Source organism: Oncorhynchus clarkii, chromosome 10 (assembly GCF_045791955.1).
Source record: "Oncorhynchus clarkii lewisi isolate Uvic-CL-2024 chromosome 10, UVic_Ocla_1.0, whole genome shotgun sequence".
Classification (NCBI taxonomy): Eukaryota; Metazoa; Chordata; class Actinopteri; order Salmoniformes; family Salmonidae; genus Oncorhynchus; species Oncorhynchus clarkii.
Window position 1 is genome coordinate 74241527 of NC_092156.1, and position 24001 is coordinate 74265527.

General features: G+C 37.7%; 1 protein-coding gene across 1 annotated transcript in view; it reads right to left on the bottom strand.

Moving 5' to 3' along the window:
- LOC139419138 (multiple PDZ domain protein-like) overlaps window positions 1-24001 on the bottom strand; it is a 107872-nt gene that overhangs the window by 50039 nt on the left and 33832 nt on the right. The window contains 3 exon segments of the mRNA XM_071169100.1: window positions 7475-7781; window positions 18196-18328; window positions 23061-23249. Coding sequence (XP_071025201.1) covers window positions 7475-7781; window positions 18196-18328; window positions 23061-23249 — 629 coding nt within the window.

Genomic DNA, 24001 nt, shown 5'->3' on the forward strand with positions numbered 1-24001 from the left:
ATTAAAGGATTCTGGATATCAAAGGATATTAAAGAATACTGGACATTAAAGGATATTAAAGGATATTAAAGGATACTGGATATTAAAGGATATTAAAGATCATTAAAGGATACTGGACATTAAAGGATACTGGATATTAAAGGATACTGGACATTAAAGGATACTGGATATTAAAGGATACAGGACATTAAAGGATACTAGATATTAAAGGATACTGGATATTAAAGGATACTGGACATTAAAGGATACTGGATATTAAAGGATACTGGATATTAAAGGATATTAAAGGATACCGGATATAAAAGGATACTGGATATTAAAGGATACTGGATATTAAAGGATACTGGATATTAAAGGATATTAAAGGATACTGGATATTAAAGGATATTAAAGGATACTGGACATTAAAGGATACTGGATATTAAAGGATACTGGATATTAAAGGATATTAAAGGATACTGGATATTAAAGGATATTAAAGGATACTGGACATTAAAGGATATTAAAGGATATTAAAGGATACTGGATATTAAATTATACTGGATATTAAAGGATACTGGATATTAAAGGATACTTGACGACATTAAAGGATATTAAAGGATACTTGATATTAAAGGATACTGGATATTAAAGGATACTGGATATTAAAGGATACTGGATATTAAAGGATACTGGATATTAAAGGATATTAAAGGACACTGGATATTAAAGGATACTGGACATTAAAGGATATTAAAGGATACTGGATATTAAAGGATATTAAAGGATACTGGACATTAAAGAATATTAAAGGATACTGGATATTAAAGGATACTGGACATTAAAGGATACTGGATATTAAAGGATACTGGACATTAAAGGATATTAAAGGATACTGGATATTAAAGGATACTGGATATTAAAGGATATTAAAGGATACTGGACATTGAAGGATATTAAAGGATATTAAAGGATACTGGATATTAAAGGATATTAAAGGATATTACAGATTATTAAAGGATACTGGACATTAAAGGATACTGGATATTAAAGGATACTGGATATTAAAGGATACTGGATATTAAAGGATACTGGATATTAAAGGATACTGGATATTAAAGGATACTGGATATTAAAGGATACTGGACATTAAATGATACTGGATAATAAAGGATATTAAAGGATACTGGACATTAAAGGATATTAAAGGATACTGGACATTAAAGGATACTGGATATTAAAGGATACTGGATATTAAAGGATATTAAAGGATACTGGATATTAAAGGATACTGGATATTAAAGGATATTAAAGGATACTGGATATTAAAGGATATTACAGATTATTAAAGGATACTGGACATTAAAGGATACTGGATATTAAAGGATACTGGACATTAAATGATACTGGACATTAAAGGATACTGGATATTAAAGGATACTGGACATTAAATGATACTGGATATTAAAGGATTCTGGATATCAAAGGATATTAAAGGATACTGGACATTAAAGGATATTAAAGGATATTAAAGGATACTGGATATTAAAGGATACTGGATATTAAAGGATACTGGACATTAAAGGATACTGGATATTAAAGGATACAGGACATTAAATGATACTGGATATTAAAGGATACTAGATATTAAAGGATACTGGATATTAAAGGATACTGGATATTAAAGGATATTAAAGGATACTGGATATTAAAGGATACTGGATATTAAAGGATATTAAAGGATACTGGATATTAAAGGATATTACAGATTATTAAAGGATACTGGACATTAAAGGATACTGGATATTAAAGGATACTGGACATTAAATGATACTGGACATTAAAGGATACTGGATATTAAAGGATACTGGACATTAAATGATACTGGATATTAAAGGATTCTGGATATCAAAGGATATTAAAGGATACTGGACATTAAAGGATATTAAAGGATATTAAAGGATACTGGATATTAAAGGATACTGGATATTAAAGGATACTGGACATTAAAGGATACTGGATATTAAAGGATACAGGACATTAAATGATACTGGATATTAAAGGATACTAGATATTAAAGGATACTGGATATTAAAGGATACTGGACATTAAAGGATACTGGACATTAAAGGATACTGGATATTAAAGGATACTGGATATTAAAGGATATTAAAGGATACCGGATATAAAAGGATACTGGATATTAAAGGATACTGGATATTAAAGGATACTGGATATTAAAGGATATTAAAGGATACTGGATATTAAAGGATATTAAAGGATACTGGACATTAAAGGATACTGGATATTAAAGGATACTGGATATTAAAGGATATTAAAGGATACTGGATATTAAAGGATATTAAAGGATACTGGACATTAAAGGATATTAAAGGATATTAAAGGATACTGGATATTAAATTATACTGGATATTAAAGGATACTGGATATTAAAGGATACTTGACGACATTAAAGGATATTAAAGGATACTTGATATTAAAGGATACTGGATATTAAAGGATACTGGATATTAAAGGATACTGGATATTAAAGGATACTGGATATTAAAGGATATTAAAGGACACTGGATATTAAAGGATACTGGACATTAAAGGATATTAAAGGATACTGGATATTAAAGGATATTAAAGGATACTGGATATTAAAGGATATTAAAGGATACTGGACATTAAAGAATATTAAAGGATACTGGATATTAAAGGATACTGGACATTAAAGGATACTGGATATTAAAGGATACTGGACATTAAAGGATATTAAAGGATACTGGATATTAAAGGATACTGGATATTAAAGGATATTAAAGGATACTGGACATTGAAGGATATTAAAGGATATTAAAGGATACTGGATATTAAAGGATATTAAAGGATATTACAGATTATTAAAGGATACTGGACATTAAAGGATACTGGATATTAAAGGATACTGGATATTAAAGGATACTGGACATTAAAGGACATTAAAGGATACTGGATATTAAAGGATACTGGACATTAAAGGATACTGGATATTAAAGGATACTGGACATTAAATGATACTGGATATTAAAGGATACTGGATATCAAAGGATATTAAAGGATACTGGACATTAAAGGATATTAAAGGATATTAAAGGATACTGGATATTAAAGGATATTAAAGATCATTAAAGGATACTGGACATTAAAGGATACTGGATATTAAAGGATACTGGACATTAAAGGATACTGGATATTAAAGGATACAGGACATTAAAGGATACTGGATATTAAAGGATACTGGACATTAAAGGATACTGGACATTAAAGGATACTGGACATTAAAGGATACTGGATATTAAAGGATACTGGATATTAAAGGATATTAAAGGATACCGGATATAAAAGGATACTGGATATTAAAGGATACTGGATATTAAAGGATACTGGATATTAAAGGATATTAAAGGATACTGGATATTAAAGGATATTAAAGGATACTGGACATTAAAGGATACTGGATATTAAAGGATACTGGATATTAAAGGATATTAAAGGATACTGGATATTAAAGGATATTAAAGGATACTGGACATTAAAGGATATTAAAGGATATTAAAGGATACTGGATATTAAATTATACTGGATATTAAAGGATACTGGATATTAAAGGATACTTGACGACATTAAAGGATATTAAAGGATACTTGATATTAAAGGATACTGGATATTAAAGGATACTGGATATTAAAGGATACTGGATATTAAAGGATACTGGATATTAAAGGATATTAAAGGACACTGGATATTAAAGGATACTGGACATTAAAGGATATTAAAGGATACTGGATATTAAAGGATATTAAAGGATACTGGATATTAAAGGATATTAAAGGATACTGGACATTAAAGAATATTAAAGGATACTGGATATTAAAGGATACTGGACATTAAAGGATACTGGATATTAAAGGATACTGGACATTAAAGGATATTAAAGGATACTGGATATTAAAGGATACTGGATATTAAAGGATATTAAAGGATACTGGACATTGAAGGATATTAAAGGATATTAAAGGATACTGGATATTAAAGGATATTAAAGGATATTACAGATTATTAAAGGATACTGGACATTAAAGGATACTGGATATTAAAGGATACTGGATATTAAAGGATACTGGACATTAAAGGACATTAAAGGATACTGGATATTAAAGGATACTGGACATTAAAGGATACTGGATATTAAAGGATACTGGACATTAAATGATACTGGATATTAAAGGATACTGGATATCAAAGGATATTAAAGGATACTGGACATTAAAGGATATTAAAGGATATTAAAGGATACTGGATATTAAAGGATATTAAAGATCATTAAAGGATACTGGACATTAAAGGATACTGGATATTAAAGGATACTGGACATTAAAGGATACTGGATATTAAAGGATACAGGACATTAAAGGATACTGGATATTAAAGGATACTGGACATTAAAGGATACTGGACATTAAAGGATACTGGACATTAAAGGATACTGGACATTAAAGGATACTGGATATTAAAGGATACTGGATATTAAAGGATATTAAAGGATACCGGATATAAAAGGATACTGGATATTAAAGGATACTGGATATTAAAGGATACTGGATATTAAAGGATATTAAAGGATACTGGATATTAAAGGATATTAAAGGATACTGGACATTAAAGGATACTGGATATTAAAGGATACTGGATATTAAAGGATATTAAAGGATACTGGATATTAAAGGATATTAAAGGATACTGGATATTAAAGGATACTGGATATTAAAGGATATTAAAGGATACTGGACATTAAAGGATATTAAAGGATATTAAAGGATACTGGATATTAAAGGATACTGGACATTAACCGATACTTGACGACATTAAAGGATATTAAAGGATACTTGATATTAAAGGATACTGGATATTAAAGGATACTGGATATTAAAGGATAGTGGATATTAAAGGATAGTGGATATTAAAGGATACTGGATATTAAAGGATATTAAAACCTGTTAAGGATATGGCAGACATACGCCCCCTTTGGAGAGATTGGGTACCCCTAGTAAACTGGAAAAAAAATCTGTCAAAAATTGCTAATATATGCAAATAAATAAATAAATTATTATTATTAATTATTAAAAAAATAAATTATTATTGGATAGAAAACACTCTAAAGATTCTAAAACCGTTGGAATTATGTCTGTAAGTATAGCAGAACTCACAGGGCAGGCATTCTTCCAAACTAGTTTTTGTGGCCATGAAAGTTGGAGCAACTTTGACGTCATGGCCCCCACCCTTCCCAACCAGCTATGATTCTGGGGACACTTTCTATCTCTTCCCCTAGATGTCCTCTTTCATTGGAGCTTTGAATCGTTCAAATCCCGCGAAAATTGACCCTATGGGAGTGAAATTAGTGCGTGCCACGAGAGAATAGGCTGTGCGTATGGGCGCGAATTGGTCCCAGCCATTCCTTTGTTTCCAGCACTCAAGAGAAGGGCAGACGATGGCCGATTGAATTGAAGTTTGTTTTGCATGTCTAAAACATCATAAAGCTTGCTTCTGCACTTAGTTTGACCTGTTTAGTCGACATATAATGTGTAATTTTGAAGTTTTGATGCGCAACTTATCCGGACCAGAGGACGTTTTGGGTGCATTTCAGCTGATGTTATTAGCAGTAGCTAATACAAAGACGCAAGACTTGAAACCAAACGATGTATTGGGTAAGTATGAAGCCTTCCAGAACATTCTGAACGAAGACCATCGAAGGTAAGGGAATATTTATGCTTAAATCTGTGTTTCTGTTGACTCCAACATTACGTGGAAATGTAGCTTGGAACTGAGCGCTGTCTCAGCATATGGAATAGTGTGCGATTTCTGTAATGTTAAAAATAAATCTAACACAGCGGTTGCATAAAGAAGCAGTGTATCTTTCTAACTATATGTAGAACATGTATATTTAGTCAAAGTTTATGATGTCTATTTACGCTATCTTGCCGCGCTACATAGATTTCCTGCGGGCATTTTTGAGTAATTTCTGAAGGTGAACTCACTGTAAATGGACATTTATGGATATAAATGGCATATTATTGAAAAAAAAAAATATGTACTGTGTAATATGTCATATTACTGTCATCTGATGAAGATTTTCAAAAGGTTAGTGGGCGATTTATTTTTTAATCCTGCGTTTGTTGATTGCATGTTTTGGCTATTGAAATGAGCTGTGTCTGGTGGTGGTTTTACATATATATGTACTATGTTTTCGCCGTAAAACATTTTAGAAATCTGACTTGCTGGCTAGATGAACAAGGTGTTTATCTTTCATTTGAGCTATTGGACTTGTTAATGTGTGGAGGTTAAATATTTTTAAGAATATTTTTGCGTTCCATGCGCCACCGTTTCAGCTGAACGTGGGAGGGTTGATCCCCAATTGGGAACCAGTATCGTAGACAGGTTAAAGGATACTGGATATTAAAGGATACTGGACATTAAAGGATATTAAAGGATACTGGATATTAAAGGATATTAAAGGATACTGGATATTAAAGGATATTAAAGGATACTGGACATTAAAGGATATTAAAGGATATTAAAGGATACTGGATATTAAAGGATACTGGATATTAAAGGATACTGGATATTAAAGGATATTAAAGGATACTGGATATTAAAGGATATTAAAGGATACTGGATATTAAAGGATACTGGATATTAAAGGATACTGGATATTAAAGGATACTGGATATTAAAGGATACTAGATATTAAAGGATACTGGATATTAAAGGATACTGGATATTAAAGGATATTAAAGGATACTGGACATTAAAGGATATTAAAGGATACTGGATATTAAAGGATACTGGATATTAAAGGATACTGGATATTAAATGATACTGGATATTAAAGGATATTAAAGGATACTGGATATTAAAGGATACTGGACATTAAAGGATATTAAAGGATATTAAAGGATATTAAAGGATACTGGATATTAAAGGATGCTGGACATTAAAGGACATTAAAGGACATTAAAGGATACTGATATTAAAGGATACTGGACATTAAAGGATACTAGATATTAAAGGATACTGGATATTAAAGGATACTGGACATTAAAGGATACTGGATATTAAAGGATACTGGACATTAAAGGATACTAGATATTAAAGGATACTGGACATTAAAGGATACTGGACATTAAAGGATATTAAAGGATACTGGACATTAAAGGATATTAAAGGATACTGGACATTAAAGGATATTAAAGGATATTAAAGGATACTGGATATTAAAGGATATTAAAGGATATTAAAGGATACTGGATATTAAAGGATATTAAAGGATACTGGACATTAAAGGATACTGGACATTAAAGGATACTGGACATTAAAGGACTAGGAAAGACAGGAGAGTTTGGATTCAGCATTTTGGTTCTGAGGGTGTGTCCTGGTCAACTCCTATCTGGACCTATAACAGAACTCCTCTGCATCACGACTCCAGCCACAGTGTTGGTCAGGTCAGGTTGGTGGCTGGTGTGAATGTCTATATATACAGTAGACTGTAGGTGTGTGTTACCTCATATCTGAACCTATAACAGAGTGTCTCCTCAGCATGGCTCTGCACATAGCGTTGGTCAGGTTGGTGGTGGGTTCTCCGTTAACAGCCAGGATAGTGTCCCCGACGCCCAGCCTCCCGTCCTGACAGACAGACCCTCCACGGACCACTGACCGGATCAACATCCCTGAGCCATCCTTCATAGCACTCACTGTCAGGCCTGTTAACACACACACACATACACCTGTAGTAACACTCACTGTCAGGCCTGTTAACACACACACACATACATACAGTGCCTTGCGAAAGTATTCGGCCCCCTTGAACTTTGAGACCTTTTGCCACATTTCAGGCTTCAAACATAAAGATATAAAACTGTATTTTTTTGTGAAGAATCAACAACAAGTGGGACACAATCATGAAGTGGAACGACATTTATTGGATATTTCAAACTTTTTTAACAAATCAAAAACTGAAAAATTGGGCATGCAAAATTATTCAGCCCCCTTAAGATAATACTTTGTAGCGCCACCTTTTGCTGCGATTACAGCTGTAAGTCGCTTGGGGTATGTCTCTATCAGTTTTGCACATCGAGAGACTGACATTTTTTCCCATTCCTCCTTGCAAAACAGCTCAAGCTCAGTGAGGTTGGATGGAGAACATTTGTGAACAGCAGTTTTCAGTTCTTTCCACAGATTCTCGATTGGATTCAGGTCTGGACTTTGACTTGGCCATTCTAACACCTGGATATGTTTATTTTTGAACCATTCCATTGTAGATTTTGCTTTATGTTTTGGATCAATGTCTTGTTGGAAGACAAATCTCCGTCCCAGTCTCAGGTCTTTTGCAGACTCCATCAGAATGGTCCTGTATTTGGCTCCATCCATCTTCCCATCAGGCCCAAACCATGATGCTGCCACCACCATGTTTGACAGTGGGGATGGTGTGTTCAGGGTGATGAGCTGTGTTGCTTTTACGCCAAACATAACGTTTTGCATTGTTGCCAAAAAGTTCAATTTTGCTTTCATCTGACCAGAGCACCTTCTTCCACATGTTTGGTGTGTCTCCCAGGTGGATTGTGGTAAACTTTAACTTCTTGAGAATACTTGACACGCAGACGTCCCAAGTATGCCCCTGGAAATGCAAATGCGCTACGCTAAATGCTAAATGTACTCGTTACAACTCAATCTTTGATCAAAATTCACAAGCAGGGTATTGAATTAAAGCTACACTCGTTGTGAACCTAGCCAGCAAGTCAGATTTTTAAAATGCTTTTCGGCGAAAGCATCAGAAGCTATTATCTGATAGCATGCACCCCCCAAAATGCCAGCTCGACACGTAAACAACAGATTTTGCGATAGCCGGCGCTAACCAAAACGCAGAAATAAAATATTAAACATTCATTACCTTAGACGAGCTTCTTTCTTGGCACTCCTATATGCCCCATAAACATCACTATTGGGTCTTTTTTTCGTTTAAATCGGTCCATATATACCCAAAATAGCTTTGTATGGAAGCTGTGTCATTCAGAAAAAATCATCGTTTTTAAACGCTGCGTAATTTTTTAAAATTAAAAAAGTCGACGATAAACTTTCACAAAACACTTCGAAATCCTTTTGTAATCCAACTTTAGGTATTAGTAAACATTTATAATCTATCAAAATGATTACAGGGCGATGTCTCTTCAATAGGTCCTCACTTCAAAAACAATGCCATCTGATCTCTCCTTAAACTGCATCCGGGTGAAGACTGGGAAACTGGAGTTCAGACAGATGTATTTTCCAACAATTAATTCAATTGAAAATTAGTACAATGGCGCCATCGTGCGGAATTTGTATGAGGTGCAGGCAGACTCCCATTAAATTCTGTTCTCTTTTAACAACTGGTGGAAGTGACTTATGGAAATTATTTTTTGCTTTCAGAGAGCAGTTTTTCTTGCGTTTTTCAATGAAACACACGATCTGTTATAGTCACAGCCGTGATTTAACCAGTTTTATAAACTTCAGAGTGTTTTCTATCCACACATACTAATCATATGCATATACTATATTCCTGGCATGAGTAGCAGGACGCTGAAAAGTTGCGCGATTTTTAACAGAATTTTCAAAAAAGGTGGGGGTAGAAGTAAGAGGTTTTAAACAACACTTTTTATGGATATCTTTAAGAAATGGCTTTCTTCTTGCCACTCTTCCATAAAGGCCAGATTTGTGCAATATACGACTGATTGTTGTCCTATGGACAGAGTCTCCCACCTCAGCTGTAGATCTCTGCAGTTCATCCAGAGTGATCATGGGCCTCTTGGCTGCATCTCTGATCAGTCTTCTCCTTGTATGAGCTGAAAGTTTAGAGGGACGGCCAGGTCTTGGTAGATTTGCAGTGGTCTGATACTCCTTCCATTTCAATATTATCGCTTGCACAGTGCTCCTTGGGATGTTTAAAGCTTGGGAAATATTTTTGTATCCAAATCCGGCTTTAAACTTCTTCACAACAGTATTTCGGACCTGCCTGGTGTGTTCCTTGTTCTTCATGATGCTCTCTGCGCTTTTAACGGACCTCTGAGACTATCACAGTGCAGGTGCATTTATACGGAGACTTGATTACACACAGGTGGATTGTATTTATCATCATTAGTCATTTAGGTCAACATTGGATCATTCAGAGATCCTCACTGAACTTCTGGAGAGAGTTTGCTGCACTGAAAGTAAAGGGGCTGAATAATTTTGCACGCCCAATTTTTCAGTTTTTGATTTGTTAAAAAAGTTTGAAATATCCAATAAATGTCGTTCCACTTCATGATTGTGTCCCACTTGTTGTTGATTCTTCACAAAAAAATACAGTTTTATATCTTTATGTTTGAAGCCTGAAATGTGGCAAATGGTCGCAAAGTTCAAGGGGGCCGAATACTTTCGCAAGGCACTGTACCTGTAGTAACACTCACTGTCAGGCCTGTTAACACACACACACATATATATATATATACCTGTAGTCACATTACAACACATTACAACACATATACCTGTAGTTACATTACAACACACTACAACACATATACCTGTAGTCACACTACAACACATATACCTGTAGTTACACTACAACACATATACCTGTAGTCACACTACAACACATATACCTGTAGTCACACTACAACACATATACCTGTAGTCACACTACAACACATATACCTGTAGTCACACTACAACACATATACCTGTAGTCACACTACAACACATATACCTGTAGTCACACTACAACACACTACAACACATATACCTGTAGTTACACTACAACACATATACCTGTAGTTACACTACAACACATATACCTGTAGTTACACTACAACACATATACCTGTAGTTACACTACAACACATATACCTGTAGTCACACTACAACACATATACCTGTAGTTACACTACAACACATATACCTGTAGTCACACTACAACACATATACCTGTAGTTACACTACAACACATATACCTGTAGTTACACTACAACACATATACCTGTAGTTACACTACAACACACTACAACACATATACCTGTAGTTACACTACAACACATATACCTGTAGTTACACTACAACACATATACCTGTAGTTACACTACAACACATATACCTGTAGTTACACTACAACACACTACAACACATATACCTGTAGTCACACTACAACACATATACCTGTAGTCACACTACAACACATATACCTGTAGTTACACTACAACACATATACCTGTAGTTACACTACAACACATATACCTGTAGTCACACTACAACACATATACCTGTAGTTACATTACAACACACTACAACACATATACCTGTAGTTACACTACAACACATATACCTGTAGTCACACTACAACACATATACCTGTAGTTACATTACAACACACTACAACACATATACCTGTAGTTACACTACAACACATATACCTGTAGTCACACTACAACACATATACCTGTAGTTACACTACAACACATATACCTGTAGTTACACTACAACACATATACCTGTAGTCACACTACAACACACTACAACACATATACCTGTAGTTACACTACAACACATATACCTGTAGTCACACTACAACACATATACCTGTAGTTACATTACAACACACTACAACACATATACCTGTAGTTACACTACAACACATATACCTGTAGTCACACTACAACACATATACCTGTAGTTACACTACAACACATATACCTGTAGTCACACTACAACACATATACCTGTAGTCACACTACAACACATATACCTGTAGTTACACTACAACACATATACCTGTAGTCACACTACAACACATATACCTGTAGTTACACTACAACACATATACCTGTAGTTACATTACAACACACTACAACACATATACCTGTAGTTACACTACAACACATATACCTGTAGTCACATTACAACACATATACCTGTAGTTACACTACAACACATATACCTGTAGTTACACTACAACACATATACCTGTAGTTACACTACAACACACTACAACACATACACCTGTAGTCACATTACAACACATATACCTGTAGTTACACTACAACACATATACCTGTAGTTACACTACAACACATATACCTGTAGTCACACTACAACACATATACCTGTAGTTACATTACAACACACTACAACACATATACCTGTAGTCACACTACAACACATATACCTGTAGTTACACTACAACACATATACCTGTAGTCACACTACAACACATATACCTGTAGTTACATTACAACACATATACCTGTAGTTACACTACAACACATATACCTGTAGTCACACTACAACACATATACCTGTAGTTACATTACAACACACTACAACACATATACCTGTAGTCACACTACAACACATATACCTGTAGTTACATTACAACACACTACAACACATATACCTGTAGTCACACTACAACACATATACCTGTAGTCACACTACAACACATATACCTGTAGTTACACTACAACACATATACCTGTAGTTACATTACAACACACTACAACACATATACCTGTAGTCACACTACAACACATATACCTGTAGTTACACTACAACACATATACCTGTAGTCACACTACAACACATATACCTGTAGTTACACTACAACACATATACCTGTAGTCACACTACAACACATATACCTGTAGTTACATTACAACACACTACAACACATATACCTGTAGTCACACTACAACACATATACCTGTAGTTACACTACAACACATATACCTGTAGTCACATTACAACACACTACAACACATATACCTGTAGTTACACTACAACACATATACCTGTAGTTACACTACAACACATATACCTGTAGTCACACTACAACACATATACCTGTAGTTACACTACAACACATATACCTGTAGTCACACTACAACACATTTACCTGTAGTCACACTACAACACATATACCTGTAGTTACACTACAACACATATACCTGTAGTCACACTACAACACATATACCTGTAGTTACACTACAACACACTACAACACATATACCTGTAGTTACACTACAACACATATACCTGTAGTTACACTACAACACACTACAACACATATACCTGTAGTCACACTACAACACATATACCTGTAGTTACACTACAACACATATACCTGTAGTCACACTACAACACATTTACCTGTAGTCACATTACAACACATATACCTGTAGTTACACTACAACACACTACAACACATATACCTGTAGTTACACTACAACACATATACCTGTAGTCACACTACAACACATATACCTGTAGTTACATTACAACACACTACAACACATATACCTGTAGTCACACTACAACACATATACCTGTAGTTACACTACAACACACTACAACACATATACCTGTAGTTACACTACAACACATATACCTGTAGTTACACTACAACACACTACAACACATATACCTGTAGTCACACTACAACACATATACCTGTAGTTACACTACAACACATATACCTGTAGTTACACTACAACACATATACCTGTAGTCACACTACAACACATTTACCTGTAGTCACATTACAACACATATACCTGTAGTTACACTACAACACACTACAACACATATACCTGTAGTTACACTACAACACATATACCTGTAGTCACACTACAACACATATACCTGTAGTTACATTACAACACATATACCTGTAGTCACACTCAGGTCATGTCATTATAGCTTTTAAAAAAGAGAGAATGTTCTCCTCAATTTACCTGGTTTTAACACAGCTGACACCTCATATAGTGTTATTGTTTTAACACAGCTGACACCTCATATAGTGTTATTGTTTTAACACAGCTGACACCTCATATAGTGTTATTGTTTTAACACTGCTGACACCTCTGATAGTGTTATTGTTTTAACACAGCTGACACCTCTGATAGTGTCAATAACAGAGGTAATGTTCTGAGTGCCCCCACAGTGGGGTTTCACCTCCAATAACAGAGGTAATGTTCTGAGTGCCCCCACAGTGGGGTTTTACCCCCAATAACAGAGGTAATGTTCTGAGTGCCCCCACAGTGGGGTTTTACCCCCAATAACAGAGGTAATGTTCTGAGTGCCCCCACAGTGGGGTTTTACCCTCAATAACAGAGGTAATGTTCTGAGTGACCCCACAGTGGGGTTTCACCCCCAATAACAGAGGTAATGTTCTGAGTGACCCCACAGTGGGGTTTCACCCCCAATAACAGAGGTAATGTTCTGAGTGTCCCCACAGTGGGGTTTCACCCCCAATAACAGAGGTAATGTTCTGAGTGTCCCCACAGTGGGGTTTCACCCCCAATAACAGAGGTAATGTTCTGAGTGTCCCCACAGTGGGGTTTCACCCCCAATAACAGAGGTAATGTTCTGAGTGTCCCCACAGTGGGGTTTCACCCCCAATAACAGAGGTAATGTTCTGAGTGAATTGGGCCAACTCGTTGTACAAGGACACACACATCCCCCATCCGTCTGCGCTCACAGACAGACACACACACACACACACACACATCCCCCATCCGTCTGCAGTCACAGACACACACATACAGGGAGGAGGTGGGGAACAGGTGACTGGTGGGTTAACCCCCAACATTGAACTAATGCCAACACTGACAGACGGCTAGCGTGCACACACACACACATACACACACACGCACACACACACACGCACACACACGCACACACACGCAGACAGATACACACACCTCAGTGGCACAGGTACAAAAAGGGTGCTAGGAAGATTAAACAAACACAGTTGCACACAAACATGGCTTTAAGAGGCTTGCATTGGCTATCTAGTATTCAGCAAGGATAACACACACACACACACACACACACACATACAACGGGAAACACAAACTTGCGGAGGAGTGCATTAGGACTACACACTAATCAGATCACATCTACACCAAGGGACCACACCAACACACTATGAGCGTACACAATTTGAAGTTAGATCAAAAATAAATGACGTTTTATGTATGTTTAAAATATATAGTTTATTGATTTTTTAAAATATTTCTTCTCTCATTACATTCAAATTACAATACAATCATAGTGCATATGGGTTACAGCCACATAGACAATCACAGTTATTGACCTCTGAGAGACGCTACAGTGAAAGATCTGATAGGTACACGAACAGACAGCACTTTCCTTCACAGCAACTGTATATAAATATATATATATATATAAATGTGTATATATATATATATATATAAATGTATATAAATATATATATAAATGTATATAAATGTATATATATATATATATATATATAAATGTATATACATGTATATAAATGTATATAAATGTATATAAATATATATATATATATATAAATGTATATAAATATATATAAATGTATATAAATATATACATGTATATAAATATATATCAATACATATCAATGTATATCAATATATTTAAATACATATAAATATATATAAATATATATATATATAAATATATAAATGTATATAAATATATATAAATGTATATATTATATAAATGTATATAAATATATATCTAAATATATATAAATGTATATAAATATATATAAATATATATCAATGTATTACAATATATATAAATACATATAAATATATATAAATATATATATAAATATATAAATATATATAAATGTATATAAATCTAAATATATATAATCTGTAAAGATAACATCGAGTAATATAATATCATATTAACTATCATGGTTTAACCGCTTATTTTTGTCTGTAGGTTTTCCTTAAGACAGACATTTCCAGTTAATAAACAGGCTAGTAAGAATCCACAAAAACCACAAAGACAGAAACAAAGAAATCAAAAAGCAGTTTCACGCATTTGTGAAGAAACCGTCTCAAACGAACCAAGAACTAAAGTGTCACGCATTTGACCTCTCACAAACAAAACAAACATGAAACAACACCCCCATGCATTCCCCAAGGCAAGAAACAAAACATCACAGACTAACAAATGTTCTCACACACACAACCGTCTCTTTTTTTTTTAGCAAACTACGCGTTAAAAAACAAACGAGACGTTCACATAAACGGTGTTCTCACATAAACGGTGTTCTCACAAATGTGTGTTCTAACAAACGATGGGGTCCACAAAACAAACAAAACACAAATTAGGATTCTCACAAATCTCTCACAACTTTCTCAAATGTGTTCTCACAAAAAGGTGAGTTCACAAAAAAACACATGTTCACACAAAACTGCCAAAGCCATACCATACACAGTACAGTAATAAATATATATATGTAAATGTAGAGCTTTATCTCTTTGGTGTCATTCTGAGCATCTAATGTTGGTAAGGTGTCAGGCAAGGTAATAACTATAAACACACCTTAGTGCTAAAATAACAACGATATGCTCACAACATTCTGTCGTCCCAAATGGACCAACAATAATTCCACAAAGCATTCTAGGTCTGAATGCTCACACACAGAGTAAAGTAGCCAAACTACTGCCGAAGTCTGATACGTTCAAAAATTGATTCCGCAGTGCGGGAGCTAACTTCTCTAAAGTGATGGCAAATTAACCAAATCAATAACATGACTATAGTCCTACCATGTTGCTGACAAACCTAGAGACAAAACAGACAGGTGTCACTGGCATTCCTGTCATTACAGTGATGATGACAATGTGGCAGGTAGCCTAGTGGTTAGAGGAGGCAGGTAGTCTAGTGGTTAGAGGAGGCAGGTAGCCTAGTGGTTAGAGGAGGCAGGTAGTCTAGTGGTTAGAGGAGGCAGGTAGCCTAGTGGTTAGAGGAGGCAGGTAGCCTAGTGGTTAGAGGAGGCAGGTAGCCTAGTGGTTAGAGGAGGCAGGTAGTCTAGTGGTTAGAGGAGGCAGGTAGCCTAGTGGTTAGAGGAGGCAGGTAGTCTAGTGGTTAGAGGAGGCAGGTAGTCTAGTGGTTAGAGGAGGCAGGTAGCCTGGTGGTTAGAGGAGGCAGGTAGCCTAGTGGTTAGAGGAGGCTGGTAGCCTAATGGTTAGAGGAGGCAGGTAGCCTGGTGGTTAGAGGAGGCAGGTAGCCTGGTGGTCAGAGGAGGCAGGTAGCCTGGTGGTTAGAGGAGGCAGGTAGCCTAGTGGTTAGAGGAGGCAGGTAGCCTAGTGGTTAGAGGAGGCTGGTAGCCTAGTGGTTAGAGGAGGCAGGTAGCCTAGTGAGCGTTGGACTAGTAACTGAAAGGTTGCTGGATGTAATTCATCTGTCTGGATCGAATCCCTGAGCTGACAAAGTAGAAATTGGGCGTTCTGCTCCTGCAGTTAACCCACTGTTCCCCTGAACAAGGCAGTTAACCCACTGTTCCCCTGAACAAGGCAGTTAACCCACTGTTCCCCAGTAGCCTAGTTAAATAAAGGTTCAGTTCTCTGTCTCTTTCACAGTCAACAACACGGGTTTTCAGAGGTCCACTCACTCTTTCACAGTCAACAACATGGGTTTTCTAATTAACAGAGGTCCACTCCCTCTTTCACAGTCAACAACATGGGTTTTCTTATTAACAGAGGTCCACTCTCTCTTTCACAGTCAACAACATGGGTTTTCTAATTAACAGAGGTCCACTCTCTCTTTCACAGTCAACAACATGGGTTTTCTAATTAACAGAGGTCCACTCCCTCTTTCACAGTCAACAACATGGGTTTTCTAATTAACAGAGGTCCACTCCCTCTTTCAGTCATCAACATGGGTTTTCTTAACAGAGTTCTTCTGTCTCTTTCACAGTCATCAACATGGGTTTTCTTAACAGAGGTCTTCTGTCTGTTTCACAGTTAACAACGTGGGTTTTCTAATTAACAGAGGTCCACTCTCTCTTTCACAGTCAACAACATGGGTTTTCTATGGTGCCCTTAATAAAAAGTGCAAGTCAACTTTCTTCCTCTCTCTCTCTTTCTCTCACATTTTCAACTTGATTGATTGAATTCAATACGACTTTATAAATTCAATAAGCCCTTTTAACAGATATTCCCTTTTTAAGAAACACCAGTGTTCACCTCATCTCCTGAAAAAATCTTTGACTTCCCTCGATTATCAGCTTCTCCTCCTCTCCGCCCAGTATCGCCGTGCCGACGACGTACACACACAGACACCCCGCCACAATGAAAAACACCGATAACATACCAAGGCTACGGTTGCCCCTGACAACAGTGATTGTCCTCTCAAAATGGCTGCCGAAAGAAGAAGGGGGCGGGGCCAGGAGCTTATCGCCGTCCTCCATGTTGCCGCTGGAACAATGACGCAGAGATTTCTCGTCCTGAGAAAGATAACAGAAAATAAAGGGATGAATCAATCAACCAATCAACAAAAAGAAGGATAAACGGATGAATGAAGGGCGTGAGATAAGTAGCCTAACTGTTTGTGTCCAATGTATCGCTGTCCATTTGTAGCAGGTCTACAAGCTTTTCAGAACAGTTAGGGACGTCAAGAGAGCTTCTGTGTTGTACTTAGAACAGGTGTACGGTAGAGGTAGCATGCTTGGTGCCCATAATCAACACCGGGAACCTTAACCGATCCAGCTGGCCCAATGACACCGATCCAGCTGGCACAATGGCACTGATCCAGCTGGCCCAATGACACTGATCCAGCTGGCACAATGGCACTGATCCAGCTGGACCAATGACACCGATCCAGCTGGACCAATAACACCGATCCAGCTGGCCCAATGACACTGATCCAGATGGCCCAATGACACCGATCCAGCTGGCCCAATGACACTGATCCAGCTGGCCCAATGACACAGATCCAGCTGGCCCAATGACACCGATCCAGCTGGCCCAATGACACTGATCCAGCTGGCCCAATGACTCTAAACAGGAAATAAACTAAGCTATAGACGGAACAGTGTTGTATCTACAGCTCAGTACGATACAGGAACCTATAGAGGGAACAGTGTTGTATCTACAGCTCAGTACGATACAGGAACATATAGAGGGAACAGTGTTGTATCTACAGGTCAGTACAGGAACCTATAGAGGGAACAGTGTTGTATCTACAGGTCAGTACAGGAACCTATAGAGGGAACAGTGTTGTATCAACAGGTCAGTATGATACAGGAACCTATAGAGGGAACAGTGTTGTAACTACAGGTCAGTACGATACAGGAACCTATAGAGGGAACAGTGTTATATCTACAGGTCAGTACAGGAACCTATAGAGGGAACAGTGTTGTATCTACAGGTCAGTATAATACAGGAACCTATAGAGGGAACAGTGTTGTATCTACAGGATGATACAGGAACCTATAGAGGGAACAGTGTTGTATCTACAGGATGATACAGGAACCTATAGAGGGAACAGTGTTGTATCTACAGGTCAGTATGATACAGGAACCTATAGAGGGAACAATGTTGTATCTACAGGATGATACAGGAACCTATAGAGGGAACAGTGTTGTATCTACAGGTCAGTACAGGAACATATAGAGGGAACAGTGTTGTATCTACAGGTCAGTACAGGAACCTATAGAGGGAACAGTGTTGTATCTACAGGTCAGTATGATACAGGAACCTATAGAGGGAACAGTGTTGTATCTACAGGTCAGTATGATACAGGAACCTATAGAGGGAACAGTGTTGTATCTACAGGTCAGTACAGGAACCTATAGAGGGAACAGTGTTGTATCTACAGGTCAGTATGATACAGGAACCTATAGAGGGAACAGTGTTGTATCTACAGGTCAGTATGATACAGGAACCTATAGAGGGAACAGTGTTGTATCTACAGGTCAGTACGATACAGGAACCTATAGAGGGAACAGTGTTGTATCTACAGGTCAGTACAGGAACCTATAGAGGGAACAGTGTTGTATCTACAGGTCAGTACGATACAGGAACCTATAGAGGGATCAGTGTTGTATCTACAGGTCAGTATGATACAGGAACCTATAGAGGGAACAGTGTTGTATCTACAGGTCAGTACAGGAACCTATAGAGGGAACAGTGTTGTATCTACAGGTCAGTATGATACAGGAACCTATAGAGGGAACAGTGTTGTATCTACAGGTCAGTATGATACAGGAACCTATAGAGGGAACAGTGTTGTATCTACAGGTCAGTACGATACAGGAACCTATAGAGGGAACAGTGTTGTATCTACAGGTCAGTACAGGAACCTATAGAGGGAACAGTGTTGTATCTACAGGTCAGTACGATACAGGAACATATAGAGGGAACAGTGTTGTATCTACAGGTCAGTACGATACAGGAACCTATAGAGGGAACAGTGTTGTATCTACAGGTCAGTACAGGAACCTATAGAGGGAACAGTGTTGTATCTACAGGTCAGTACGATACAGGAACCTATAGAGGGATCAGTGTTGTATCTACAGGTCAGTATGATACAGGAACCTATAGAGGGAACAGTGTTGTATCTACAGGTCAGTACGATACAGGAACCTATAGAGGGATCAGTGTTGTATCTACAGGTCAGTACGATACAGGAACCTATAGAGGGAACAGTGTTGTATCTACAGGTCAGTATGATACAGGAACCTATAGAGGGAACAGTGTTGTATCTACAGGTCAGTACAGGAACCTATAGAGGGAACAGTGTTGTATCTACAGGTCAGTACAGGAACCTATAGAGGGAACAGTGTTGTATCTACAGGTCAGTATGATACAGGAACCTATAGAGGGAACAGTGTTGTATCTACAGGTTAGTACAGGAACCTATAGAGGGAACAGTGTTGTATCTACAGGTCAGTACAGGAACCTATAGAGGGAACAGTGTTGTATCTACAGGTCAGTATGATACAGGAACCTATAGAGGGAACAGTGTTGTATCTACAGGTCAGTACAGGAACCTATAGAGGGAACAGTGTTGTATCTACAGGTCAGTACGATACAGGAACCTATAGAGGGAACAGTGTTGTATCTACAGGTCAGTACGATACAGGAACCTATAGAGGGAACAGTGTTGTATCTACAGGTCAGTACGATACAGGAACCTATAGAGGGAACAGTGTTGTATCTACAGGTCAGTACAGGAACCTATAGAGGGAACAGTGTTGTATCTACAGGTCAGTACGATACAGGAACCTATAGAGGGAACAGTGTTGTATCTACAGGTCAGTACGATACAGGAACCTATAGAGGGATCAGTGTTGTATCTACAGGTCAGTACGATACAGGAACCTATAGAGGGAACAGTGTTGTATCTACAGGTCAGTACAGGAACCTATAGAGGGATCAGTGTTGTATCTACAGGTCAGTACAGGAACCTATAGAGGGAACAGTGTTGTATCTACAGGTCAGTACGATACAGGAACCTATAGAGGGAACAGTGTTGTATCTACAGGTCAGTACAGGAACCTATAGAGGGAACAGTGTTGTATCTACAGGTCAGTACAGGAACCTATAGAGGGAACAGTGTTGTATCTACAGGTCAGTATGATACAGGAACCTATAGAGGGAACAGTGTTGTATCTACAGGTCAGTACGATACAGGAACCTATAGAGGGAACAGTGTTGTATCTACAGGTCAGTACGATACAGGAACCTATAGAGGGATCAGTGTTGTATCTACAGGTCAGTACGATACAGGAACCTATAGAGGGAACAGTGTTGTATCTACAGGTCAGTACAGGAACCTATAGAGGGAACAGTGTTGTATCTACAGGTCAGTACGATACAGGAACCTATAGAGGGATCAGTGTTGTATCTACAGGTCAGTACAGGAACCTATAGAGGGAACAGTGTTGTATCTACAGGTCAGTACGATACAGGAACCTATAGAGGGAACAGTGTTGTATCTACAGGTCAGTACAGGAACCTATAGAGGGAACAGTGTTGTATCTACAGGTCAGTACGATACAGGAACCTATAGAGGGAACAGTGTTGTATCTACAGGTCAGTACGATACAGGAACCTATAGAGGGATCAGTGTTGTATCTACAGGTCAGTACGATACAGGAACCTATAGAGGGAACAGTGTTGTATCTACAGGTCAGTACAGGAACCTATAGAGGGATCAGTGTTGTATCTACAGGTCAGTACAGGAACCTATAGAGGGAACAGTGTTGTATCTACAGGTCAGTACGATACAGGAACCTATAGAGGGAACAGTGTTGTATCTACAGGTCAGTACAGGAACCTATAGAGGGAACAGTGTTGTATCTACAGGTCAGTACAGGAACCTATAGAGGGAACAGTGTTGTATCTACAGGTCAGTATGATACAGGAACCTATAGAGGGAACAGTGTTGTATCTACAGGTCAGTACGATACAGGAACCTATAGAGGGAACAGTGTTGTATCTACAGGTCAGTACGATACAGGAACCTATAGAGGGATCAGTGTTGTATCTACAGGTCAGTACGATACAGGAACCTATAGAGGGAACAGTGTTGTATCTACAGGTCAGTACAGGAACCTATAGAGGGAACAGTGTTGTATCTACAGGTCAGTACGATACAGGAACCTATAGAGGGATCAGTGTTGTATCTACAGGTCAGTACAGGAACCTATAGAGGGAACAGTGTTGTATCAACAGGTCAGTACGATACAGGAACCTATAGAGGGATCAGTGTTGTATCTACAGGTCAGTACAGGAACCGAGTAAGGCAGAATGTGAACACCATTTACTGAAGTACAAACAATTTGGAATAGGCCACTTCTCTAAGGGGTGAGAGGATAAAAACATACCCTAGGTTGACTAGTTCCTATTCACACACTTGACTCATATCTTTCCATTTGTTTGACCTGAACAGGTACTATAGCAAACAGTAAGGTGAGCTGTGACTATTGATCCAGAGAGTGAGATGGCTGCCTGCGTTTAGCATATAAACACTCTGTCTTGTTTTTCTCTTTAGTTTGTTATCATTTCCACACGATTTCGGGTTCTTCGCTACACTAACAGAGAAAAACGTACTTTCTAGAGTTAGCATTGTGAGCACTGCTACTTGTTCCAAGTTATTTCGGTCCTTGCAGTAGAGTAGCGAAGCTAACCCTGAGGTGTTGATGTCACTTGACTGTTAGGGAGGCTTCTTACCGTCAGTGTGGAGCACGGTTGGCTGTTCCTCTGCTGTGAGCCGTAGCTGTTAGCATGCGCCTGCTGTGTGGAGGAGGCTAGCATCCCAGCTGAGTGGAGAGTGTCCTTCTCATCTCTCGATAACGACTGGGTCTCGTCTCTCGACGACCTCGACGACTCTGGGATGGACTCCAGGACACAACACTCGATCTGGGGGATACGTGAAAGGTCAAAGGTGGAGGGTCAGAGGTGGAGAGGGTCTGTAGGAAACGGAGAGGAATATAGACCCGATAAGAGTTCTGGTCTGACCGAATTAGCATCGAAGCTAACAGGGTAAAGAGAGTAGTTGTGAATGGGGGAATTGGACACTCTCTTTCTCTCTCTACCTGTCTCTCTCTCTTCACCTCCTCCTCAACTACCTTTCCTTCTCTCTTTCTAGTCTCTCTCCTCACCTCCTCCCCACCTACCTTTCCTTCTCTCTTTCTACTCCCTCTCTCCAACTCTCTCTCTCCCCCCACCCCTTTCTCTCTCTAGTAGTGTGGTCAGGCATTGTGTTCATTTCTCAACACCATGAAATATTCAGCAGGTTGGTAACAAGAGGTTCTCTCTGGTGCCCTACTGTTACTAGGACACAGGCAACAACAAGAGTTACAACACACTGTGGGCAGAAATAAACTACATGTACTGACTGTGTTATGGTGGTAAACTACATGTACTGACTGTGTTATGGTGGTAGATATAAACTACATGTATTGACTGTGTTATGGTGGTAGATATAAACTACATGTATTGACTGTGTTATGGTGGTAGATATAAACTACATGTATTGACTGTGTTATGGTGGTAGATATAAACTACATGTATTGACTGTGTTATGGTGGTAGATATAAACTACATGTACTGACTGTGTTATGGTGGTAAACTACATGTACTGACTGTGTTATGGTGGTAGATATAAACTA